The sequence below is a fragment of the Numenius arquata genome, chromosome 15, assembly GCF_964106895.1.
Source record: "Numenius arquata chromosome 15, bNumArq3.hap1.1, whole genome shotgun sequence".
In the NCBI taxonomy this organism is placed as follows: Eukaryota; Metazoa; Chordata; class Aves; order Charadriiformes; family Scolopacidae; genus Numenius; species Numenius arquata.
Window position 1 is genome coordinate 11,635,992 of NC_133590.1, and position 26,600 is coordinate 11,662,591.

The following is a 26,600-nucleotide window of genomic DNA, read 5'->3' on the forward strand; positions in this document are numbered from 1 at the left end:
TCCTCCTCACCCGTAGGCGGAGAGGCCGTCAGGTCGCACCGCCGCCATCTTAGGAGCGGGCAAAGCACTGAGGGCGGAAAGGGCCGGGCTGCCACGGGGGAAGGGACGTGGCCGGAGGTGCAGCTATGGCGGCGGCGAAGCCTGGGGCTACCGGCGGCGGCGGCGGCACCAACTTGCTCTTCTCTTCCTCGGCTACTGAGTTCAACTTCACCGTGCCCTTCATCCCAGTCAGCCAGGCTCCGGCGGTAGTGCCAGGCCCCGCTCTGCTGGCAGCCGGTAAGGAGTGCGGTCGGGGGGTGCTGAGGGGCCGCTGTGAGGGAAGCGGGAGGGCGCGGAGGGGTTGGACGGGAGCCCGGCAGGGCAGAACCGGTTAACGGTCGGTGGGAGCCCCGAGGAGCCGAGCCGGGGCCTGCCAAGGGGTGGTGCGGGCGGGCGGGCCCGCTGTCTGTCAGTCAGACCCTAATCCGCGAGCTGGTTGTCACTGCCGGGTGTCGGGCATTAATGCTTCAGGAAAGACAAGTTGCTGGAGATGTGTAGGTTCAGCTTTCTTGCGTGTGCTTAATGGTGTTTAGCTCTGCGTCTAGGGAGAGGGAATCATAGAATGGTTTGGGTTGGAAGGGACCTTAAAGATCATCGAGTTCCAACCCCCCTGCCCTGGGCAGACACACCTCCCACCAGACCAGGTTGCTCAAAGCCCCATCCAGCCTGGTCTTGAACCCCTCCAGGGATGGGGCATCCATAACTTCTCTGGGCAACCTGGGCCAGGGTCTCACTGTCCCCATAGTGAAAATTGTCTTCTTAATGTCTAATCTAAATCTCCCCTTTTCCAGTCTGAAGCCATTACCCCTCATCCTATCACTACATGCCCCTGTAAAAAGTCCCTCCCCATCTCTCCTGTAGGCCCCCTTCAGATACTGGTCTCCCTGGAGCCTTCTCTCCTCCAGGCTGAACAACCCCAACTCTCTCAGCAAGGGGGTCTCAGCAGAGCAGAGGGGCAGAATCCCCCCCTTGCCCTGCTGGCCACACAGGTCCAGGATGTGGGTGTCTCTCTGGGCTGCGAATGCACACTGCTGGCTCATGTTGAGCTTCTGATCCACCAACACCCCCAAGTCCTTCTCCTCAGGGCTGCTCTCGATCCATTCTCCACCCAGCCTGTATTTGAGTTTGGGATTGCTGCCACCCGGGTGCAGGATGGCTATCATGTTTTTCAATTCATTGATTAGCATATTTGTTTCAGGAATTAAAAGTTGTCAGTGCTTCCATTCAGGGGTGTACTTTGTTTATTTTCATTTTTTTTAAGCTCTTCTTCTATGTTCTCTTCTATTTTTCCCGTGTGAAAGTAGCATGTTAAGCAGACACCTTAAATTTCCCTATTAATTTAACTGTGATTTTAATGTCCTTTTATTTTAAAGCCTTAATGGTGCTCCAAAAATGTGCAACTTTAAAGCTGATGCTCAAACATTTTCAGATAAAGGAACATATTTTTATGCAAATGTATTTGGTCTGAGATTAAAGCCCTAAGCAGCTGAAATGCATCTAGAAATCAGATATTTTAAATTTTACTGCATTAGTATGTGTTGAGTCCAAAATCCAAGACTTGATTTCAATGCTGTTGTATCTTAGCTAAAATAAGTATTAATATAGGTGGAAATCAGTGGAGTATATCTCTGTAGATTTAATAAAATGTTTGCCAACATTTGGCAAACATGGCTGTGAAACATTTTTTTAGATCAACTATATTTTTTGGGGTGGGACGGATAAAAGCATTAGAATATTATTCCTACTTACTTCAGGTATCTAGGTAGCTGCTATATTTGCTGCTTCCATTGTGCAATCCTTATAGGTTTTATTTCTTGCAAATATACATTTTTTTCATCTTTAAAAATGTAATTTTTAATTGCTAGTCTGGCCAGTACCTTTGCACAGGTGACTGTCACGTGGCAATTTCCTGAAGAATTCAAAGCTAGCCAGGGAGAACATCTGACAGAACTTCATAAATGTTGTGAATCATGTACACTCTATCTCACTTAAAATTTGATCAGATGAAGATTCAGAGCTTTCCGACTGGCATGAATTTCACTGCCAGAGGTTGTGCCACATTCCATGTCTGCCCAAGTAAGGCCCACATCCTGTTAAATGTCCTATTTCTGTGGTCTGTTGCCCTCGCCATTTGTCCAGCCAGGTGTCATAAGGGTCTGGCTGTGTAGAGCACTTTGCATCTTGAATCATAGTTTAAAGCAGGAAAGAACAAGCTCTTGAGTTTGAATTTTAAATTGTTTAAAATATAATAAGAATTGATCTCAGGAGTTGTTTGACATCTGACAGCCAGTGTCAGGAAGCTGTGTGCAGTCATAAATCCGTTGTATCTCCAAGAGTAAGTAATAAGTGTTTTGTGCTTTGCAGTTTGACGATGAAAGATGCATTCCCTGGCTCAGGTGTGGGTAAAGTAATCAATATACTTACTGTAGATAGAGAGGGGTGTTCCCAATGAGGAAGTGGACTAATGCCACTTGTGGTTGTCAGGTGACAATCTGCGAATGACAAGGTTCGACCTTATATAGGGAGGGATATACAGGAGGTTGTCACACAGTCAGTGTTAAAGAAAGACTGTTTTGTATATGGGAAGAATACCACCCTTGTATGTCAAAGCTGTACACTCATAGAAAATTTTAAAATTTGTATTAAATGCTTCTTTTTCTGCCAGTCTGGGCTTACGTTCCAATGCAAAATTAAAATAAGGCAAAGTAGAAAGTAATGTATTGTGTTGGAAAACTCTGTGTGTGTGTATATATGCACATATTAAGTATAATTTTTGTTTTAGCAGAACTTTTGTCAACCTCGTTTTGCAAGGAAAGATACAGTTAGTGTCTGAATCTCCAAAACCTAGTTGAAATTGGAGAATAGTAGGTGTTTTGTGACTGGGCATTCCATAAAGGCTTTGAAAACTCTCCAGTACGTTGCAACATGTTTATTGTGATCTGACATGGTGAGGGGAATTGCCTGCTCTGCTACCAGTTATTTTGGAAAGCTGAGGATTGGCAGTGTGTTATGCTCTATTTGACAATGTTTATGAAATGTGAAAGGAAGAAGAATTTTATAGTTTAGAAGTTGAGACCTCTTATTTAGTATAAATGGCTATTCTGCTTGTGGTTGGGAGATAAGCAATGATCGCTATGAAGTCAGGCCTATAGATTATAAATGGTTTTAGTATTGTTCACATACATAGGTTTTGAGGTTTGTTCCTCAAAGTGGAATGAAATGCTATAGGTGAAAGTAAGAGAAATTGATAAATGCAGGTGATGCTTGCCTCAAGTTAACACTGTCTGAAAAGACTAGTAAATAAAAGGTGGTTAAAATAGTTCTTTTTAGTCATGGCAGCTGCTTCTTTTATGATTAATTAATTAGAACAGCAGCTTCCTAGGGAGACTTCTCTGAGAATTCCCCTGTGCTCCTGTGATACTCTGTATTACAGTTATGTTGGCTGCGGATAAAGGCATTTGTTAGTGGCTGCTTGTAGCTGCAGAGATGCTTGGTCTCTCTTCTTGGCTGGGGACTGAGAGAAGCAATGATAGCTCTGTGGGTTTTTCCCCATGGCCTGGGAATTATTTGGTTGTCAGAGCAGATGACAACACTCTCGCGACTTCTGCAGGTTGCATTGGCTGCATTGGACCTGGTTTGTGTATTTTCTTCGTGCAAAAGGGCACTCATGTCCTTGCACCATTCCAAGCCCTCTCCTGCAATTATGCAGAATGAGGACTTACTTTTCTGCACCAGAGATTTAGCTCTTGTCCTAGTCTAGGATTTTTAGGGAGAACTGGAATAAGTTTTGCTCATCAAATGACTTGAAGTTGTGAGCTGTGGCCACCTTGTGAGTCAAATGGGAAACCTTGTCAGGGCACTGTTAAAGCAGCAGGCGAGAATGGGTTGCTTAACCAGTAGGTTTGGTCTCTTTGGGAATGACCTTAAGTTCTACATTTGAATTTGATCTTGGAACTCTAAAAGCGAGAGCATAAAGTCCTGTGCTTGGTAAGTGGTTTCACAGTGAAAGGAAATGAAGCAAGGCTGCTCTTGCATTTGGTAGGCATAAGGGAAATAGGAAGGGATTTAGTGCCCTGGAATCAGGGATCTTTGCCAAGTTGGCTTGGGAAGGCCCTGGCTTCTGTCATACTTAGGGCTCTTATTTCAGATTTTTTATTTGTGTTGCTTTACCTGTTTACATGGAGTGACTTTTATGGTCCATTTTAAATGTTCTTGAAGACTTGGTATCTTTTGTTTCATTTGATAGTGTGTTTAATCATCAAGGATGCGTAAGCTTTGTAATGCTTTTAGCTTCGTGGGGGCCAACAAAGGTTTTGGAAACAGCTGATAATTTTACAGAACATTTTGACTACAAACCCTAACTGATTTGAACCTCTTGTAATATCTCTAGTGATCTTTTTGTTTTTGCAGATGATTCTGCAGATGTTGGTGAAGAGGACAGCTTCTTGGGTCAGACTTCAGCCAGCCCGAATCCACCACAGACTTTCAACTATTTCTCTCAAGTCCCCAGCAGCAGTGACCCATTTGGAAGTATTGGGCAGCCCCCCTTAACAACTGTTGCACCACCTGTTGGAGCACCAGCCTTTTCCAGGCCTCCAACTTCACTTCCACTTGTATCTGGGTCACAGGATGTGCAACATGCCTTTTCACCACCTATTCCCAAATCACAGTCCTCTTATGGTGCACCACCTACTTCACAGGTGGGAATTGCAGCTTATCAGACTCCTCAGCAGAGCTGTCCCCCGCCTGCAAATGCATCTTCTCTTCCCCAAGGAACATCTCAGCAGGGGTATAACCCTTATCGGCACACCACCCTCAGCAGTAGAGCTAACCCCTACCTTACTCCGCCGCAGCTGCAGCAAAGCCAGGCACCTGCTCACCCACCATCCTCTGTGCCACCGGTCCAGATGTATCAGACACCTCCAGGGTCACTAACACAGGTATAGAAATCGTTCCTGATGTCCTGGTACCAGAACTAAACTATTTAAGTCACTTCCCTCTTGAAATTGCGTATTTTATCTTCTGAAGATTTTGCTTTTCTCCCAAAAACACCCCAGAAAAATTCTTGGACCATTTCTGATAGCAAAGTATTTTCACTAGAACTAGCCTGGAACTGTTGCTTTAGGAAAACCTCCTGATCTTTGGAGGGGGCATACTCTGAGGCTGTAGCTACATCAGAAACAAATCCAGGTTGTGGAGTTCTGTTCCTCTTTTCTGTCACTGAGCTTGCTGCCATTTCAGCTGTGCTACTGCATTGTTTGTGCCTCTGCTGTAAATCAGGTCATTCAGCCATTTGCAAGACACGGCTAAAAATCTCTTTTCAAGCTGGTTTTGCTGGCGAAGCGAGCACTTTTTGAAATTATGCTCTATGTCACATAAATTGTCAGCAAACCCATTGAAACACATCAGTTGAGAATTTTGTGTGATGTAAAGCATTAATCTCCATTCATTTTTGTACCTTCACAAAAGCATTATTAAAATGTGAATGAGTTAGTAATAACCTGACAAGTTTTCCTTGAAAACAAGAAAAATTGTTTTTATTTTGCCTGAGCTATTACTGTATTGTTGCTATTGTGAATAAAGAATAGAAAGATTATATAGTGACAAAAAACATAGCGAAGGCAGTAGAACCTAAAGAATCTGGAGGTTTAGACTAAAGAATTTCAGAGCTTCTGTTTGCCTGATTTTTATGTATGTTTCATAATATATTAGTGTTCTGGGTTTTTTTCTTTAAATGTATCGATCAAAGCAGTTGCTGCTGCTGCCATCACTTGCCTTTAGTGGTACTAACTGGGATCTTTGTACAATTTGTATGAAATCAGCTTTATGTAGGCTATAGTCCCTTTCAAAATCAGTTGTTTTTCTTGCGTCGCTGGGTTAAATGTAACTCAAATGCGTTAACATTTGAGTTTGAAATGTGCCTGTCCTGATCGCTTTGCCAGGAGAGCTATTGCTGAAGTGGCTGCTTGTTAAATTTGACAATCTTTGTGGAATGTAATAATGTATAAATGAATAATAATAAGAATGCATTTTTGTTTTCATGTCAAATTTGGTGGCTGTAAGAAATAAGCTCAGCCTGAGTTTTGAAAATTTAGGAGAGTATCTTAAATCTTACTGGTTTTAGGTAATCGAGGTGCTAGACCACAACAGCTTTTAACAGTATTTGTGGGAAAGAAATTCACATCCTTTCTCTATTTGAAAAGATGTAAGTTTTCAAAAAATGTGATAAAGAGGACAACTTGTCTTTCATTCTGAAAATGCTATAGACAGTGTTCTTGGGGAGGAAAAATGTTAGAAATAAAGGCTCGGAGTGTTCTCTGTAGCAAAGTGTAGATCAGTTCTGTAAAAACTATGTGAGATTGAGGTGATGAGCCCATATGTATTTTCAGTTTCCACAGTCACAGCTGCGAGCTCCCAGGCCAGCAGGTCCCCTGGTCCAGGCACCGCCTGTGTTGCTGCAGAACCAATATGAGCCGGTTCAGCCGCACTGGTTCTACTGTAAGGAGGTGGAGGACAAGCAAATATGGATGCCATTCAGCATTCTGGATTCTGCGAAACTGGAGGAAGTCTATAATTCTGGTAAGTCGTATCTTACTTGGAGGTGAACAGAAGGACTAGAAGGAAGATAGTAGAGTAATGCCACTCACATATGAGAGTGTGATATGGCAATAATAAGTAATGTTAATACATATCTTGAAGGTGTATTTTGTGCCACTTAATTTATTTCACTTACGTGATCTGTTGCATGATGCTGTCAGTGTTAAGATGCATGTCCCTAGTAGATAGTGCGTTTTCGTATAGAACTCCTAATTACCTGTGTCTTGCTTTGCCTTTTTGTTAAACTCTGTCAGTTCTGGAATAGGTATTCACATTTGGGAGTTGTTCAAAGCTTTTTTTGTGGTGTACAGAGCGTTTAGAGGCATTTTAGGAGCAACACAATGGCTGCCTGATGTTATGAAGCTTCTTTTCTGTGGTTATAACTGTCTTAATGGCCTAATATTCATCACAGGAGTGATTGGGGCTGGGATGAGAGAGAAAAAAGATGGCATGTGTTAGTATTGTAACCCAGTGTGACTTTTGTGTCATAGTCCAGCCTGATCCTGAGAGCGTGGTTCTGAGCACTGACGGGGGACGCTATGATGTGTACCTGTACGACAGAGTAAGGAAAGCTGTTTACTGGGAAGAAGAACCTTCTGAAGTGAGACGATGCATGTGGTTTTATAAGGGAGACAAGGATAGCCGGTTTATTCCTTACACTGAGGATTTTAGCGATAAGCTAGAGGTTAGTATTACCTTTACATAAACTTCACGAAGGACTTGATAGTTCTTTTGTATTTTTGACCTTAGAATTACTTCTTTATGTTTCATTAAAATGATTTCCAGGCTGTACTTTCTGGAATGTAAGTAAGCAAATCCTGGAACAGGGAGTGGCTGGAAGGCCACGTTGCTCATGTGATAGGTCCTGCACTGCTGTGACCTAAAATCAACTTGCGTAGTGCTTCACGTGACGCTTTTGTATGAATAAAGTTATGTAGATTATAATATTAACATTACAGATAATAGAAAAAATAGTTTGGCTGAGAAGGCATACTGATTTTATGTAACTTGTTTACTGTTTCAGGCAGAATATAAAAGGGCTGTAACTACAAATCAATGGCATCGGCGACTTGAATTCCCAAATGGGGAAACAATTGTTATGCATAATCCAAAGGTAATTTTGGCAATTCGTTCTTACAGAATTCATTGGGCTAAATGAGCAGGTCAATGGAAGCATAAATTGAGTGCAGTCTTAGTCTTGCTTGAAAAGTACTTGTTGATAGTTTTGGGTATTTGTGCATTAAAGATGATAAAGTTTTTGGAACACAACTCCTGCTTGCTTCAATGTGCTGTCACGTGATTAGAAGACAATACTCTCTGAAACCTAAGAAGAAGAAGGGTTTGCATAGTAAATATTTTGACTAAGCATAACTGGTAGCAATCAGGAGGCAATTTGAATTAGTTTAACCTCAGTCCGTACCAAGTGGAAGGTAATTTAAACAAAGAGCTTTCATGTGGAAAAGAGCATTTACCTAACTGTAAGGTAATTAGTTTGTGTATCTAAGCCATGAGAAATCTTCCAGTGCAACTGTTTTTAGGTCATGAGAAAGTATAGCAAAAAAAACTTTACTCTGCTAACAGTCTCGTTATGGACTTCAGTCTTATTGAGCAATACTGGTAACTGTTCACTTATCACAGATGCAGTATTTAATAAAGAAATAAAATAACTAAAGGACCAGAAAGGATCATAGTTGCTCCTACTTTAAGCACTTATTAATGCTGATTAAGGAGTTCTGTGCAGTAAAAACTTAGAAAAGGAGCACTTAAATGGCTTGGTGTCATAAATAAGCGTACGGACTAATCTGAGTCAGTGTTAAGTCTTACAAACAGCGGTGTTACTGAATTCCTCTCTTTCTAGGGTTTCTGGGCTACTTTGGATATTGTTGTCCTTCCCTGAAAAGAACTGTTCTTTTTTTTTTTTTTTTTTTTCTTGTCCCCCCACGATAGAGTAATTGTAAATTGGGGTAGTGTTCAGTGTTCAGTTTCCTCATGAAAACAGTAGTCAGTTAAGGAAGAACTGGGTACTGGGATCTAGGAAAGCGGAGCTGGAATAATGCTTGTTTGAGGAGTTAAAATTGTTAAGAATCCCTGAGTAGGTCAGCTTCTTCAACTAGGGGTTACTTTTGTTTTAAGTCATCTGGTTGCTTTTCAAGGTAATAAGAATTATTTGTGTTATTTTGGAATAATGAAGCTGTTGCTGCTGCAAGGCATAGCCCTTGGGTTTTCTAAGGCTTTTTTTGTGTATGTGCTAATTAAAGAAAACAGTTGTCTTGGATGCAAAGTAAAGCAATCAATCAAAAAGCGTGTTAAACCATGCAATACTTTCAGACTAACAATATGAATCATAAGGGGGTTTTTTGTGTTAATAATTGGACAATATATTTTTTTCAGGTCATAGTTCAGTTCCAACCTTCTGCCACGCCAGATGAATGGGGCACCACTCAAGATGGTCAGGCAAGACCAAGGGTAGTCAAACGTGGAATCGATGATGACCATGATGAAATTCCTGATGGTACGTGATTACTGTAGATGGGTCTGCAGCTTGAGCAGTCAGTTCATTTCTGTGCAAAAGTAGGACCCTAATGGATGGAGTGGCAATGCACTGTTAATGCCTAAAAATTATACTTTTTCCGTAGTTGAAGCTACTTGAAAGAATTTATCTGGTTTTGGTTTTTTTTACTCAAAGGACTCCTGTGGACTGTTATGTCCTGGACCACGTTATGTAGTAGGCTTTATAAAGCAAGTATATCTTAAGGTTGCTTGACTCTACTACTGGAGTACATATTGGTACTCTGAATTTTTTATTTTCTTTTTCTACAGGAGAAATGTCCCAAATTGACCATCTAGTATTTATGGTTCATGGCATAGGTCCTGTATGCGACTTGAGATTTAGAAGCATTGTTGAATGTGGTAAGTTTTTGCTTGTTTAATGAGCAGTTGTATTCTTAATTGTTTAAATGTGGGTCTCTGTATCTCGTATTCAGGTAAGTGTTTCTTTAAAAAAAAATAATAATTCTCTAATGTTAAGAAGTTCAATTTCTGGTAGAATTTTTTCCTGATTATTTTCCAACAGCAGAATCTGTGTTGTGTTGGTCTTAACAGCCTTAACTGTTATTATTAGTCCTCTAGACTATACACCTCTGTGGGTGTATGGTTTTGCTTTGTGTGGTTTGTGTCTGTGGTGGTGTTTGTGTCGGGGGTGGCTTTTTTGTTTGCTTTTTTGTTTTGTTTTTTAAATATACTCCAGCACGACTGAGTAAATTAAGAAGGCCATGTCTGGTCATGGAGTAAAAATGCATTCATTGTGAGATAAATAGAAGCTTGCTAGAAAATCCACTTTTAAAAAAAAAAAAAATATATATGCTTTCTTATAGTTGGAGGAGTAATGCCTGAAAAGATGTTTCTACTTTCCAGTTTTGTTCATTTGTGTTCCATTGCTAAAACTGGAGGTGGAGGGTGGGGGGAAGAAAAGAATATTTGTAATTGTGTGTTGCTTGAGTACTGCTACTATCAGATTTTCACTACTCTTCTTCTCTACAGTTGATGATTTCAGGACTGTTTCTCTGAAGTTGTTGCAGACTCACTTTAAGAAATCTTTAGAGGAACGCAAAGTGAGCAGGGTGGAATTCCTCCCAGTTCACTGGCACAGCTCTCTGCACGGAGATGCAACGGGTGTAGACAGGTCAGTATATTGTTAATGTTGAGAACTTCATACAAGCTGCATCTTACTGGTTTCTGTAAAGTGGATAAAGAGAAGTTAATATGCTTTTTAGGTTAGATGAATAATTGAATGACTGAGTTACAAAAGAGAATCACTAATTTTTTTTTTATTATTTTTTAAATTTTTTTTTAATTAACATTTTGATGAGGAGTATAGGGAAAGTGGAAAGGCATGTGGTGTATTTTGTTTATTTTCATGACACTAAGTGACAGGATACATACATACACACACACATTTTTTCACTATTGCATTTTCATGAAAGAGACTAATGCATTGATACATGATGATGAGTGTGTAGAAATAGTGATCATAAGTATGAGGTGGTGATCATGGAGATGTATTGTCCAGCAACAAGAGTACAGTTGTCCAGCAACAGTACAATTTAGAATGGAGAGTTTTCTCTCCTGTACCTTCCCGTAGTCTCACTGAGACTGACCCAGGGAGATACCACTCTCCTCTTTCTGAGGAAGGCATTGAGCCCTCTGTCCAGTCCCAGAGTAGTACTTGAATTATGATTAGGCAGTTGACCTAAGGTGGTGGGTTTTTTTGGTTTGGTGTGGGGTTGTTTTTTTTTGAAACAAAGTCTCTATGTTTGGGAAGGAGTATTACAGCATTTTCAAATCTATTTTAAAATTGCTTCTCGGTGCGATTTTAAAATAGATTTGCTGTTGCTTGGCATTTCAAGCTGTTTTTTCTTGCTCAAAGATAGGGAAGTGGAAAATGCAAAGGTAGCAGCCTGTACCAATTAGAGCGCACACTGGTGTTCTCCAGACTGTTCTAGCTCAGTCTAGTCCTACTGCTTTCCTAGAGTTTGTCTCTTATTCTCATTTGAACACTGTGTTATCGTGAGGAAGGATCCTTATTTTGTTAATCAAACCAGGCAGTGCTGACTAACTGAGGCAGTCTCAGTTCTCACTGCAGCTGTCTTAACTCCAGGCAGGCAGGTGGTGATGCCAAGCTTTTTTCACCAAAAAGCATTACGTTTCCTGTTACTTCAATTTCACCTTCAGTTATAAGAACTCATAAATATATGAGTTCTTTTTCTCTTCCACTTCTACCCATCTACTCACAGAACTTCCCTGTTAGTATGAGAGCAGTTTTCGAACAGAGAAGAGATTATTTCAGCCATCCCTTCAGCCTGGAGAGAGAAAAGGGAGCTGTATCTTTCTCAAATATGTACAGTCGGTAGATAGCACTAATGTATGAATACGCAACGAGGCCAGAAGGCTAAATGTTTTTTTAATGTCTGTGGAGACCATATCTGTAATATTTACACTGCAGTTTTGCTACCTGTCATTTCAAAAGTTAACAAAGTTCTTACCTGCGTTTTTTTTTGAAGGCATTCATGCTTCTAATTAATGATTTTGTGTTACTAGGAACATAAAAAAAATCACTTTGCCGAGCATTGGGCGCCTGCGCCACTTCACCAACGAAACGCTCCTTGACATACTGTTTTACAATAGCCCCACCTACTGCCAGACGATTGTGGATAAAGTGGGGATGGAAATGAATCGTTTGTACGCACTTTTCATGAGTCGCAACCCTGAATTCAAAGGAGGAGTCTCTGTGGCTGGGCACAGTTTAGGTAATTATCAAAGGAATTGATTTGGGATGAAACCAGCATTCCTACACTACAGAAAACAGAACCTTCATTAAGCATAAGGTTAAAATTAGCTGATAAGGCATGGCTGTCTTCCAGAATGCTGCTGACTAAAAGTCAAACACCTCTTGACAGCTAAGTTTATAAAGCTTTGAGAGAAGGTTAGTACTTCACGGATGCGTGTATTCCCCCCTCTCCTCCCCTTTAGTTTCCTTCATGAAGACTTAGTATCTAATTTGTGTTTAAAAGTTGACAGGTTATCTGGTGTCCTGTTAGGTGGGTCACTTCCATGTCTCAGAATCCCCATGTAGTAAAAGTAAGCTAATTTTTTGGAACATAGAATAAATGTTTAGCAAATATGATATACTGGTTTGGGCTGGAACTTTTCCTCCAGTTTGGCAAGCGGTCTAAAATGGTTGAGGAAAGATAGTTTAATCATAGCAACGACACAAAGCATGAATGGGAAAAAAAAAAGGTTTGCTTTTGTTGAGAATGATTGTGTTCAAGTTAATATGTGGGTATTTTAGTTTTAATTCAGCCATCTTTTTTTGATCAATCTATACGTTGCTATTACTGTTGCATGTAAATCTTGCTTGGGATTTAAGGACAAGAAAATATGACCTTTTTCCCAAGGCAACTTTCATTCCTGTTTCCAGGTTCCTTAATTCTATTTGACATATTGTCTAACCAGAAGGACTTGGCTTCATCGGTAAATAGTGGACCGTTCTCTGGTGTTAATGGGACAGTAAAGGATGTGGCTGTTCATGATAAACAGGTAATTTGCATATGAGCCTTTCTAGGCAAATAGATCTGATATTTTCAGCAACTTTTTCTTAAGTTTTCAGAATTTATTAGCTGAAACATGTTTCTGATAGTACATTTTAACATGTTAATGGATATGTGCAGTTTTGTAAATATCATTAGTTCTCAGGACAAACTGTTTGCATCTCTCTCAAGTTCTAAGTAGGCCAATAATGGGATTTGATCATGAACATCACCTTTGACCCTTGTGGACATGTAACTTGGTCTTAACAGTATGTGTATGGTGGGGAAGATGCGTAAGAGGGAAAGAATCTATCTGTGTTCAGGCTAGAAACAGTGACCAGTTGTTTGATGATTAAAAGAAAATATTTCTGAGTATCAGAAAGTTCAAGAAAACTTTTGTCTCTCAGTAGTTTTTAAACGTGTATGTTGCTGGTGTATTATTAGTAGAAAAATCTGTATCCTACTTTACTAAAAATGGGCATAAATTGACAAAGTTTACATAATTTTTTTAAGAGACAGTAATTTAACTGGTTTTTACTTGATGAGTATTAGTTTTTCACTGTTAGATGGTGTGATTCTGTTTCTGTGCTGTTTTTCTTAAGATGACTGAAGATACCAGTTCCTTGGGCTCCTCAATTACTACTTCTGGTGATGACCTTTGCGAGCCTGAAGTGGAGGATGATGTTCCTACTTTGCAGAAGACTCTGGAAATGCTTAGTTTGTCAGAGTACACAAGCACATTTGAAAAGGAACGAATTGACATGGAGTCTCTGGTACAAAAATGTTGACTTGACTTATGGGGATTGGCAGGGTGTGGAGGTTTATGTTTGGGGGGTTTTTTTGTTAGTTTGGGGTTGTTGTCTTTTTTTTTTTTCTTCATGAGTTTTGTGTACCATGAGGCATGAAAGCAGTGTCAAAGGTAAGATGATTAATGCATCACATGAAGACTAAATGTTACACAAAGCTCTGTTTTTCTTGATCCGTTCCCCTCCACTCTCCTGACTATGTTAAGGCACTTTGTATCATGTCTTTTTAATCTTTTGTAATTTATGCAGCTTTATAAAATATCTTATCTAATTTGTAAGTCACTGGCAATAAGAAATTATATATGTTAGTAGAAAAGTTATAAATTATGCTTTGATGTGTGTGTTTGCTTTTTTTTTTTTAGCTGATGTGTACAGTTGATGACCTGAAGGAAATGGGGATACCTCTTGGACCAAGAAAGAAAATAGCTAATTTTGTAAAAGATAGAGCAGCCAAGCAGGTAAATACATTTTTTTTTTTTTTTTTTTTTTTTTTTTTTTCAGGAATGAAATAAGTTGCTGTTAAGCAAATGTAACAGACTTCCTTGCTGTGGAGTAACTTCTATTCTTTTAACACACTGTTAACATCATGGATGTATTAAAGGAATATTGACAACTGTGAAATAACCTTTTTTTTTTTTTTCCTGATTTTGAAACTTGTCTCAAAAGGAACAAAAGAAAGCAGCAGCAGAAAAGAAGGCAGTGCTGGCTGCCACACTCCAAACTCAAGAAGATGCCCAAAAATCAAGAGAGACAGGTACTTCTGTCTCCCCTTCAGAGCCTGGTCAGATGCACCCAAAGAGGAGGCTTCCAGTTGGTGCATCCGTTTCTTCTGTGAACATTGACTATGAGTATTTTGAAGTTGGAACTGGCCAGGTGAGACTACATAGATTTAAATGATTTATTTGGAACAATGCTGTATTTTTGCTTGGTTATGGTTTGGGGTTTTGTGGTTTTTCATTGTTTTTGTTTTTTTTGTTTTTTAATGTTGATGACTTTGTGCTGCTTCCCTTGGTTGTTGTACAAAAGTTATATCTATGCAGAACTTTACCCTTTGGCAGGAGGGTTGGGTGAGCGTGTTAGATTACTAAAACCAAAACTTACTATAACAAGGATGCCACCACAATTCATTTTTTTTTCAGCAGTGAGCGAGCTGAAAAAACAGTTCTGTTCCAGAAGGAGAACTGTGTGAATGACATAATATTGATTGATTCTGTGAAGTTGTATTTAATTCGGTAGCCTACATTGATCCATTTATGGTGTAGTATTTAAGTTTTACCTCAAACTTAACTTAAAAACCAAACCTCAAAGACTTCCTGTTTTAAATATATTTTTATTTTTTTTGTACTTCTGATTTCTTTTTGTTTTAAGAAAAGCATTTTAATATTACAGTGTTAAAATGTACTAGTCCCTATAGTATTAGTATGGAAGAAGGCAATGCAGCTGAAGATTCCTGGAAATACTGTGGGCGTGTGGTTTATTTAATACACAACTTGTTTTTCCTTCCTAGCTAAGCATTCTATTAACTATCTGGCAGTTCAGGGAGATTATATGTCTGATTTCTGTCCGGTAGGTTTCTGTAGCTTACAGCGCGTTGGACTTTGAACCAGATATTTTCTTTGCTCTCGGTTCTCCTATTGGTGTGTTCCTTACTGTCAGAGGCGTGGAGAAGATTGATGAAAACTACAGGCTTCCTACCTGCAAGGGATTCTTCAATATCTATCATCCAGTGAGTAAGCAGTACTTTGGAGATTTGATTTTACTTGTTACAGCTGACAACAATGCAGAATACTAAGTTGTAACCTCTGAGTATCACACCTTCTGTTCCCCTACGTACATTTCCCAAAACGCTCTTTTAAAAAAAATGGTGCAGCTGAAATACGTATTCCAAATATTTGTGGTCTTTTACTGCAAAAGCGAAATAGAGCTGGCTCTAGGTTCCATACCTAGCATTCTAGGTATGGGTTGGCTTGATAATATTTGCCCTGTCTGTTTTCAGAGCTTAAAGAATGTTTTTTCTTCATTAATTCCAAGCCACTCTCGTAGATTTTAATGAAGTGTTTATACTTGAGCGATTTACAGGACTTCTCTGAGTTTCCAGTTTAGATTCTGGGAAATTTAGAAATCCTTAGGGGTTTTGCAGTACATGCAATACCTTTGTCCTCTTCTATCCCACCTTGTTTAACAATTAAACAGTGACATGTTGGTAGAGATCATGAGAGTGCAAGAAGTTTTGCTGCTTTTTCACTGTTGTGTTTCCTCTTTAGAATCCCTTTCTGTAGGAGAACAAGGCCTAATTAGTTAATGAACCTGTTTAATGTTACAATTAAACTAAATGGTCACAAACCGAGTTTCTGTAAACTGAAATAGAACAGAATTAAAAAATGTTTCTCTATTAATCATAAATAGGATTTTTTTTTCACTGAAATGTGATAATTATAATAACTTCTAAGATAACTAAATGTCAATGTGTTGTTTCTTAACAGCTTGATCCAGTAGCTTACAGGTTAGAACCAATGATCGTTGAAGACATGGATTTAAAACCAGTTCTCATTCCACATCATAAAGGCAGAAAAAGACTTCATCTGGGTAAAAAAAAAACCTTATTTCATATATGGATCTCATTTCTAATTTACTCATTCAATGCATTAGAATATTGTAAAATTTCAAGAGACTAATGAATATTTCTGGATATCTGACTCCATGTTTTTCCTGAACATCAGAGGAGATTCCTCTCAGCCCCATGAGTTGGGCATTCACAGTTGCATTCATATGTAATAACAGTAATTATTCCAGGTTTGAACTTCTAATTACCAAAGCTCAATTTAAAATTGCTATATATTGCTTGTTCATGTTAATTTCTAAGATGCTGTGAAAGAAACAAAATTTACTGGTTTCTTTTACCTTGTCCCTAATGACCACCAAACCAGCGTCTGTTCAGTATTGGACACGTTGAGGAAAAAGGTGATTCTGTAGCCATTGGTGGGCAGGGTCTTGATTCTGTTGCTCACAAGTACACATCAGATCAAGGTGCTGTACTTAAATTTTGCATACTTAATAAGGAAAAATCAATTTTGCTGTACAGTTGACAATATTACTGTTGTACGGGTTAACATAGCTCTCCTGAAGCCTGTCTTCAAGTTCTTGGATGGAGAAATTCTACAGCATCTATACTTTAGAATGGTACATTAGAATGAGCTGGCTTTCCTAGACTAGACCAGGTACTTGTTAAGGAATGTTCTAGGTTACAACTCTCAAAAAGTGTGTGTAGTAAAGGAAAAAAATATGGTTTGTTGCTCTTTTCTGTTTTTTCTTTGCTGTAGGTGAATGTTCCATGGAATAGTTGTGAGCCCTGCTCTAGCAGACCCATGTGGTTCTAATGAAATACTCGTTCATGACCTAGCAGGCCTGTTTCTCCTAATAATTAGGGTGTTTTTTGAACGGGGTTTAGTCATTCTGGTTTCAGTTTATAATTTTAAATCCTTCTACTATGGTGTTTTAATTTTTTTTTTTTTTTCTTAGAGTTGAAAGACTCTCTCTCTCGTATGGGATCTGATCTGAAGCAGGGTTTCATTAGCTCTTTGAAGAGTGCGTGGCAGACCCTTAACGAATTTGCACGTGCTCATACGTCTTCAACTCAGCTACAAGCGGAACTGGAGAAAGTAGCTAACCAAATCAAAGAAGAAGAAGAAAAGCAAGTGGTAGAAGGTATGTGGACATGTTGTTGGTTTTCTTATAATTTACCGATCTCAAATCAGTAGAAACTCGAGCATCCTGGTTACTGCTTGCTATTGATTTTCCTGATCCTGTTAAGAAGGCCTCTGCTTTTAAAGGATTAATGTTAAATTTAAGTTCTGTTGCTGCGTTTTTTGTCTTTTAGGAAAAGAAAAGCTAACTGTTATTGAATGATATTTTAGGCTTGAGTTTGTATAACTCTTCCAGTTTCTGTTGGTAGGGCAGGTTTCTAAATCAGTTGTGTTTTCTTTCTTTTCTAATTGTTAAACTCTTTAATTTTAGTTGAAAAGATCACTGAAAGTCCAGACCCTCCAAAAGATGAAGATTTTTTGGTGAAGATTGGGATGCTAAATGGAGGACGTCGTATTGATTATGTTCTACAAGAAAAACCAATAGAAAGCTTCAATGAATACCTTTTTGCTTTACAGAGTCATTTGTGCTACTGGTAAGAGGAAATATTTGTGATTCTATAAATACTGCTCTTCTGATATAACTGTGTATCTTTAAATGTTGGTAATGACATTTATCTTACTCCTGTTGTCTGTTATTTACATGTGACCAATATGATAATAGCTAGAATCCTGTTTCCTGTCTTGAGTTCATTTCATAATCAAAATTCAGGTGACCTCTGTCAAAAATCATGCCCTAGTGTTTCACTTTGAGTATGTTTTGACAGAAGTAACTGGGTTTATATACCTTGATCTATTTTTAAGGCTACTGCTGATTTGAGAAGTCAAACATTGCAAAAGGACCAACCAATTATAAAACTACTGGAATAAGAGTTGTTCCAGTGGTCGATGTGTGCACCTGTGACTTGGGAAACTTAAGTTTTCTGGGTCTTTGTAATCTTTAAAATGTTTGGAAAAGATGACTGTTGAGTTGGATACGAGATCCTCATCATTAAATTCTGAAATGGCTTCTCTTTTGAAAAGATGTTGCCTTCCCACATGGCCATACTGTAAAGATAAATTTATTATACTCTGGATGCTCAAGTACTATATAATTGAGGAGATTCGAGTATGAAGGTAAACAGTATACATGACTGTTCAGGAGTATCAGCCTCCAGGTGTCACACCTAGATGTCACTATTGGCTAATCTAATTTCAAAATCAAATTCTGTGTTAGCACAAAGTAAACAAATCTATCGTCCTCTTTGCGATAAAGACATTGCATACTGATCTCTTGAACTTTGATGCTCAGAACACAAACCTTTAGCTATAATAATTTTCAGAAAAAGAGCTGTATGAGCATTTTGACAACTGTAGTTTTTCAAATAAAACTATTCATGAAGGAATTGTATTCGACTACAATATGTATTAAAACTTTATTACCTCTTCATGTTGGAAAGAAATTGCTGGATATTGATGCTCTGCTACCGAAGATTAACAAATAAAAGGAAGAAAAAAAGCATAGTGAATCTTCCTGTAAATTTGGATGGTTATGATTTACCACTTGTGTGCAGTGGTTGCTCATATACAGAACAATTTATAGAACAAGAAGCAGAGTTTGATGTCTTCATGTAATCAGGGCTGCTGTACTCCATTGCCTTAGCTGGATTTGGATTTACTTTTTTTTTAAGTGCTTACATGTTTCAAATGGAGACAGATCTAATTCTATTTATAGGAATAGCTGTAACTATCGACTTGTTTTATTTGCCCTTATGAGTTGCTCTATTTTTTTTCTTTTTTTGGTAATTGTATGTGTTTTCTGTCATAAAATTAGCACACATGAAAATACACAAGATGTGGAACGGTAGAGATGTGTAAATTATGTTTGGCAACAGGACAGCAGACCTTTATATGTAAGATAAATTGGGATGTCAGGTGCTGAGCTGTGCAAAATGCAATTGAGGGGGGTGTGACTTTTTGTTATTCAGTAGGGAAAATACTAGTCTCTTGTTTGGAGTTTAGCAGGTGCTGTACAAGCCCTGCTCTACACCATTTTTGAAGGTTTTGATTTTTGATAGCTAACAATTTTTAGAAGCGGACATTTTCCCAGAGGTTAAAATAAGGAATTGAAAGCGTTACCTGAAGGATATTATTAAAGTTGGTATCACTTACATTGTTAGAGATGAGGAGCTGCCAGAGAAGGGATTACCATGGCTGCAGTGTGACGTGTGCCAGGGCTGTGGAACGCTGAGCTCTGGCAGGGCTCCCCGAGCAGTGGTGACCCCGTGGTGGCACTGCCGTTTCGTGGGTACAGTTGAAGGAAGGGGGAGTTTTTTTTCCACAAGGCGGCAGCCGATCATTGCCAAGTTTTTAAAAGCTTGCTGCATAGCTTTTATTTTTTTTCTTATTCAAACAAGGACGAGAAACACAATGATTAACGACCCAAATATGAGAGCATGTGGTGGTTTTTTGGTTATGGTTTTTTTTTTTGAATTTTTGTTTTTTTGAGGGGGGTGGTGGGGAAAGCCTTAAATGAAATGATCTGTATGTTAGAGAGAACAGAGCTTCTGTGTCGATCCTTCTGCTTCCTTGTTCACTTGCTCATTTAATAGTAGAGACTATCAAGAGATGTGGTTACTGTCTTTGTGCTTAATTGTGGAAAATATTTGTAGTCCCTTAGCTTGCACATGTAACTCTGTCCTGGTGCTCTGTAAATGATGTTCCTCACATTTGGAGCATCACAGTTCTGATTGTCTAAATCTCCTTTAAAACTGTCTCCCTATGTAACAACTTCTAAAAAACACAGGAAGCTACCCTTATTTAACAACTCCTGCAGCTTTGGAACTTTGTTACAATTTGCCTGTTTATTATTTCTTACAGTGATTGTTGCTCTTTTATATCAGTATTGTTTACATGTGTTTAAATAATACTTTATAGACAATTAAGAAATTTAAGTCTTGTCTGTGATAAATTCAAGTTCAGATAGCCTAAAGTTTTGATTTTGCAGTGGAGCAAGTAAAGGAAGGAAGCCTTGACAAGCAGAATGTATTCTTGGTGGAATATATTCAGGAGGCCATCACAGACAAAAAAAAAAAAAAAAAAAAAAAAGATAGATTATTTGAGGAAATTTAAGCCAAATGAGTAACATCAAAGAAGTGGATAGAGAAGGGGAATTTCAAGTTGCAGCCATAGTAAGTTGGGGGGGGGACAGTGTCGGGGGAAAATACAGTAGAAAAAGGTAAATGCATAGGCTAGGGCTGATAGCAGAAATAATGCAAAACGGATGAAGGAAGTGAAATTTGGTGGAAGTAAAGCCATGTTCCCGAAAGATAAGTGTTAGGGCAATAGGTTGTGCAAACTTTAGAGACCTGGAACGGGATGAAGTGTGTCTCACAAGAATTAGAACACGGACCATACCAAAATAACGCTTTTTTTTTTTTTTTTCTCTCTCAATTCTTCATAGGGGATCTGAAGACACTGCCTTGCTGTTTCTCAAAGAAATATACAGGACTATGAATATCAATCCTGAACAGCCACAACATTGATGTATAGATACAGGAATTTGTAAGTTTGTTCTAATATAACTTACGTACTCATACCAAATTCAGCTGCAAGTAGATGTCTTTACTTTCCCTGTTTTCCTCTGCAGTTTAAATTATGAAGCAGGCAACTGCCAAGTGTCATTCTGATCGGAAAAACAATTTCTAGACTTTAGATGCAGGGGAAGTCTTCAAGTTCTTCCCTCCTTCATTCCTAAAAGATACCTGATACTAAGATTTTTTTTTTTGGTGTGGTGTAATAATCACCAGTACAAATATGTCAAAAATGTTCCTCAATTCAATTGTTCAGTGAATGTTCAAGTGTAGGAAAACTTGGTGATATTGGATATGATGAAATTTCATTTACAGTGTAGTAAATTAAAGAATGTTAACAGTGTTCCAGTGTTTTAATGTGCAAATTGTGTTATTAGTTGGCCAATTGTTCACATACGTGCCAGGGAAAAAGTCACTTCTCTCCTAAGGTGGTGTTAAACATTGATATTGATAAATTTCTAAATGAGACCTCTCTATATGCCACTATTTTATTATCATTGTATAGCTTAAGAATTTCAGTAGAACAAGTAAAATGGTACGGAAGCATGGAAGTTGGTTCACTTTGAAAAGAAACCAAATATCTAATATAATTGAGTATCTTAGATACAAAATATAACTTGCAGGTATTATGATTTTAAGATGTGTGTCCTAGCTGAGGATCTCTATTGTACCAGTTTGCCTCACTTGATGTTATGGAAAAGGCTGTATTCTCTGTTGAGAGGTAAAAAGGAAGAAATATGCACCTTGTCTTTTTTGGAATCATACAACAAGGTGTATTGCTGATATATTTCTCCATTTTTCAGAAGAGCTGATAATGTCAAGGTACATAAATACCCAGTATGAAGAGAAACACTTGACATTTCAGAGGAATATTCTAGATATCTTTAACTGCTACCGTACAGTTTTAGTAGTCTTTTGTAACAGAATGCTTCTCATGGTCAGTGGATAGCATCTCATTTTAAAAAATGAAATGTCATAGCTGATCAAATGCATTTTTTAAAGCTTGGCCAAATAATAGGAAAGAAGCACTGTTTGGCTGCACAGCGCTGACAGTGGTGTATCGGTTATCGCAATGGTCTGTGCAGAGTCTCAAGTCATACTTAGAGAATTTTTTCTCAGCTTTTATTTATGACTGTTTAGGGTGAAATCATATGAAGCTTATTGCTACAGAAATAACTTTCTGTCTCATTGCGGAGGTTGGGATGTGTTAATTTATCACCACAAAGCTTGAAGTGGTTTGTTGCTTAGCTTCTGCAGACACTGGGGTAATTGTGTTTTTCATTGAGAACTACATAGTCGGAGGACGGTTTAGCAGGATGTTGAGCAACAAAGCACAGTTGAGGGCGTTTGTGTGGTTGTGATACCAGCAGGAATTGCTTGGGAATTCTCTCCGCACTTCCTTGACTGAACAACATTTGAGACTGGGATTCGGGTCCCAGAGGCTTAAATGGGAGGGCAGTTGGGGCCCACTGGGATGCACTTAATGACAAGTGGTGACTTGGGAAGGCTGCACACTGCAAGGCCAGGATTTTTTTTACATGAGGAGAAATGTCTCTACATAAGCTGTGTGAAATATTATTGCGTAAGTTCTTGCAGTATGGAAAAGGAGATACTGGTCAGGTAGGGTTGGCATGTGGGTTTTCTCTTTTTCTTTTTTTCTTTTCTTTTAAGACCTTCAAATGTGAAGGGTGGCAGTGTGAAGGTAATGGATGCTCCAGCAGTGCCTATGGCAGCAACATCCATTTATCTATCTAGAAGCAGATGATCTGAAGAAACAGTCTCTCTCTATTTGTGGGCTGCTCAAGGGAAAGAGTAAATGTCACAGGTAGCTCTGGGCTCCCTCTTTGTATTTTTCATGTTAATTGATTTGGATGCTGAGACCTCGCCACTTCCCTGCTTTGATGTGCAGAGCTACCTCTTGCTGTCCAGTTTAATTTCATGGTGTCTGCTGTCAGCAGAGGGAAAGAGACAGGAGCTGCTTGTCTCTGCTCAGGAATGTCGATCTTTATGGTGCTGTTGGCCGGTGCAGATCCCTTTCACTTCTTGGGGACTGTGGTCATTTTGGAGCAGATAAAAATGTAGCAGAGGCAAGCTAAGGGAGGAGCTTGCTGTTTGTTTTTATCCCCAGTCTGAATTAGCTGAGTGTTTTCTTTTGGTGAGATGGAGGGAGTTGACCAAACAGTGTTCTTAAAAGCAGAAGAGGGACTCAGGTTGTCGCTGGGCTTCATCATATGGAGGATGGATTTTGAAAGCAAAGAAAAGGACTGTTGATGCACAGCATCTGCTGCATAGCAGTTTGTGTAGGGTTCTGTCTTGGGAGTATTTACTGTTTTGACATTTATGGGTAACTTAACTATCTTAGTTAAAATTACATATGAGAAGAATTGGTTGCACATAAAATTGGTGAGTACCTGCTAATATCTGTTTCCTTCTGCTCACTGATAAACTAGTACCAATGATATTAAAAACTTCTGAGTTCTGCTTTTATTTTGTATGAGTGACTTGAGTTAGCTCTTCTACATCATCTCGAAGCTGCTGTTTGTGAAACAGTGGTACAGGGTTTCATGTGAAGAACATAAAGAAGAGCTTGGGACAACTTTAACACATAAATTGAAGATTTCGTTTTCTGTATCTGTTTTGGTACCTTGGTTGAAAGGAAACCAAAAATGCTAAGATGTCTTTAATTTACTCTTGCAAATGAGAATTTTGTCCATAAGTAGTTAAGTGTAGCCACCACTAGTGTCTTATTCTTTTTATTACATTCATGGGAGTATCTATCACTGTGTTGGTTAGAAGATTTAAGTCAATATGCACTCTCTATATAGTATTCTTATTTTTATAGCTCTTTTCCTGAATAATGTGCTCTAGGCAATCCTGCTTCAGCAGGGGAGTTGGACTAGATGATCTCTAGAGGTCCCTTCCAACTCTGACAATTCCGTGATTTTTAGGGGGCCCCAGTAAGGGAGGAGAATGCACCAGCATATTAAATCTCAGATACATAAACTATGGCATCTTTATTTCTATCTCTAAATATAGTAGGATAATTTATTGCTGTAAGTTAAAGAATCTGGTAGCTAGTTAAAATGTATAGTGAATGACATCCTATGAGCAGTTATTGTGAGCTCTTTCTGTTTGTAATTGCCAATTTGTGTCCACAAAAAGTACATTTCAGGAGCTTATTGTATTAAAAAATTGATGAAAAATGTGTATGGATTTTTAGATCTTTTTGAGTCCTCTTGAAATGGAATGTTGGCATATTTCAATTTTATTAGTACTACTGCAGGAATAGAGAATTTGATATGTTTCATGCTTCCCATACGTACATGTTCTGTTTTCTCTGCACAGCCATACCTGTTGCTCCGACAGACCTGGTGAAAAACACTTTGAAGAACATCTAGTATTTTCATAGTTACAGATGACAGGATAAGCGTCAGACTTTTTTTCTGCCAGTCCAGAACTTGCTCAGATTCTACCTTCTTTTGTCACTTCAAGCAAACTTAAATTTTGAGATGATCAGCGCTGTCATTCAAGAGATGGATGGAATGACACAATTTTGATCTTAAATCTGTTTAATTGTACAGTTGCCAAGTATGAAGTGATCGCTGAAGAAGGTTTTTTTGGCGTACAAATCATTATTTCTCTCCTTCAGCTATCCTGTCTCAGCTGGCAAACAGGCTTTGCCTATCAAGGCAGCATGTCCTTATTAAAAAAGACTTGTTGAGAAACAGCAGTAATCTGCTTTTCTTGACAAGTTTACGGGTCCACCTTTTAAAAATAAAATGTGAACTGTAGTTATAACCATCTTTAATACAGATTACACAAACCAGTTCATATTTACTAAAAACTAGCAACCAGAATAATTTTCTTACTATTGTAAGTGTGATGGAGATTATTTTATAAAGACCTTTTTAAGCCTCTGTTAAGAGTTTTATTGTGGAGTGTTTTTTTAAGTAAAAATGAACCTTTGACTTTGAAAATGTTAGAAGTTTGTTACAGCTAGTTCAGTGTTCACATCTCCTGAAATGAAGAACAATTTAAAATAACATTTTGGTCTGGTAATTAAGGTAATTTTAGTGAAACTAGGCTGCGGTAGTGAGAACTAAAATACTTACCTTGATCTCAGAGTTTAATATCTCAAAACAGTAAATGTAAATGGATTAATCTGAAGCTCATGGGCACTAGATAATAATCTAGGCCCAGACCTGCAATCCAGACTCCGTTTTCATGTAGTGAAGTTGAGATGAATTGGGTAGTATGAAATCCTTTGAATTCGTGTCTCTGAATACTGAGCTTCTGTAGCTTTCTTCTGGCTTCAACTTACATGCAGATTGTGGCTTTTCTTAATATTAGTGACTTAACCTTACTACTGACTGTTTGCCTCTTCTTGCAGTAAATGAATTTTGAAATGCAGTATGGTTTTTTTCTTGGTATATGTAAAATACACATTATTGTGTATATATTTTTGGCTATTATAATTAAAAATACCTTACTTCCAGTGGGTCTTTACAGCAAGGTTTTGTATTTCATCACAGAAAACAGGTTGGAAGGGACATCTGGAGGGGTTACTTTGTCCAACTCTGCTGCTCAAGGCCGGAGTGGCTTAGGGCCTTGTTCAAAGATGTAGATCCTTCACCTGTCTGGGCCCTATTCTAGTCTTTGACTACTATGATTGCAATTTTTTTTCTAATATACAATTGGAATTTCCCAGGTGGAGCTTGTGTCTGTTGTCTCTTGTCCTTTCTTTGTGCATCTTCAACGATAATGTCTCCATCTTCTCTTGTGCTCTCATATGAATTAGTTGAGGACAACAGTAAGATTTTCCTGCTTGGCTTCTCAAGACTGAACACTGACTGACGTTTCTTTTCCACAAGCACTTCATCCTGTTAGCATTACAACAGAGAACCAAAGGTTGTTGGTGAGTTCCCCAAAGCCACAGAAGTACTGAAGGGCACAGACAGAAAAAGTACATAATGTACAGAATAAATTGAAAAAAGCACCCAGAAAAGTGAGAAATTAATCTGTTTCTGCTGAATGGTCACACCTTTCTGGATACTCCTTTCATGTGCTAATTCAGACTCCGATACAGTCCAGGATTGCATTGAGGCCTCATGGGGAAAGATAATTTTCAGGTGGAAATTTTTATGAATGGATTCCAAGGAAAAAATTGGAGCCTCTCTAAGAAATCCAGCACCTTTCCCAAAGATTCGCATTTGAATGAAATTAAAACTTTCATTGAAAACTTATTCCTTTTGAAAAACCTTTTGACCACTGTTCTGTTCCTGCTGTTTCGGGAGCCGCTGCCTCTGCCGGCAGTGAGCGTTTCTGTCCTCTGGGAACACCTCCTCGCATATCTCTTTGTAAAAGAAGCACAATCAAATAATATCTCCTTGTGTTAGGAGATGTCTTGCATAACGCTGAAAATTTTCAGTAACTCTGCGTCTGGAGTTGTCCTGGTCCTTTCCCAATGAATGTTATATTAATTTTGTGTCTGCAATGTGATAAATGTGTTACAAACTCTGTCTAAAATGTTATTTCCATAATAATGTTCTCCCTGATACCTCCCTGTATGTTGATTTTTTTTTTTATTTTTTTTTCTTGTGACGAATAATAAAATCTAGCATTTCATTTTGCCTTAAAAACGATCAGCAGTTGGTGCCAGTGCCAGGGTGCACATTAGGGGAGGCCGAATGTTCAAATATAACAGGAGTGGGCACTGGAGAGCAGCCCTTTGCAGTTCTGCCTTTCTCAGGCCGAGCTAAGTATTCTCGGACTTTATTTTAATCATCACTTTGAATTAGGCTGTGTTCCTCAGTGTTCAAATAAAAAATCCCATGAATTCTTCATGGGAAATATTATTTC

General features: G+C 38.6%; 1 protein-coding gene across 1 annotated transcript; it reads left to right on the forward strand.

The window, feature by feature from the left end:
- Nucleotides 1-109: 109 nt before the first annotated feature.
- SEC23IP (SEC23 interacting protein) lies at nucleotides 110-26,600 on the forward strand. The gene is made up of 19 exons (XM_074159175.1): nucleotides 110-276; nucleotides 4,450-4,979; nucleotides 6,429-6,618; nucleotides 7,128-7,321; nucleotides 7,661-7,750; nucleotides 9,028-9,148; nucleotides 9,457-9,546; nucleotides 10,177-10,318; nucleotides 11,734-11,942; nucleotides 12,614-12,732; nucleotides 13,325-13,495; nucleotides 13,891-13,986; nucleotides 14,195-14,401; nucleotides 15,099-15,254; nucleotides 16,012-16,114; nucleotides 17,048-17,233; nucleotides 17,543-17,705; nucleotides 20,612-20,712; nucleotides 24,087-26,600. Exons 1-18 carry the CDS (start codon nucleotides 126-128, stop codon nucleotides 20,691-20,693), a joined length of 3,000 nt encoding a protein of 999 aa, XP_074015276.1. The 5' UTR covers nucleotides 110-125; the 3' UTR covers nucleotides 20,694-20,712; nucleotides 24,087-26,600.

What these genes read in the sequence shown, in the direction of transcription:
- SEC23IP (XM_074159175.1), top strand. Translation starts at nt 126, where the DNA reads ATGGCGGCGGCGAAGCCTGGGGCTACCGGCGGCGGCGGCGGCACCAAC. An exon ending in ATTTTAGCGATAAGCTAGAG is followed by an intron (nt 7,322 to 7,660) that starts GTTAGTATTACC and finishes TTACTGTTTCAG; the next exon opens with GCAGAATATAAAAGGGCTGT. An exon ending in TGTGGCTGGGCACAGTTTAG is followed by an intron (nt 11,943 to 12,613) that starts GTAATTATCAAA and finishes TCCTGTTTCCAG; the next exon opens with GTTCCTTAATTCTATTTGAC.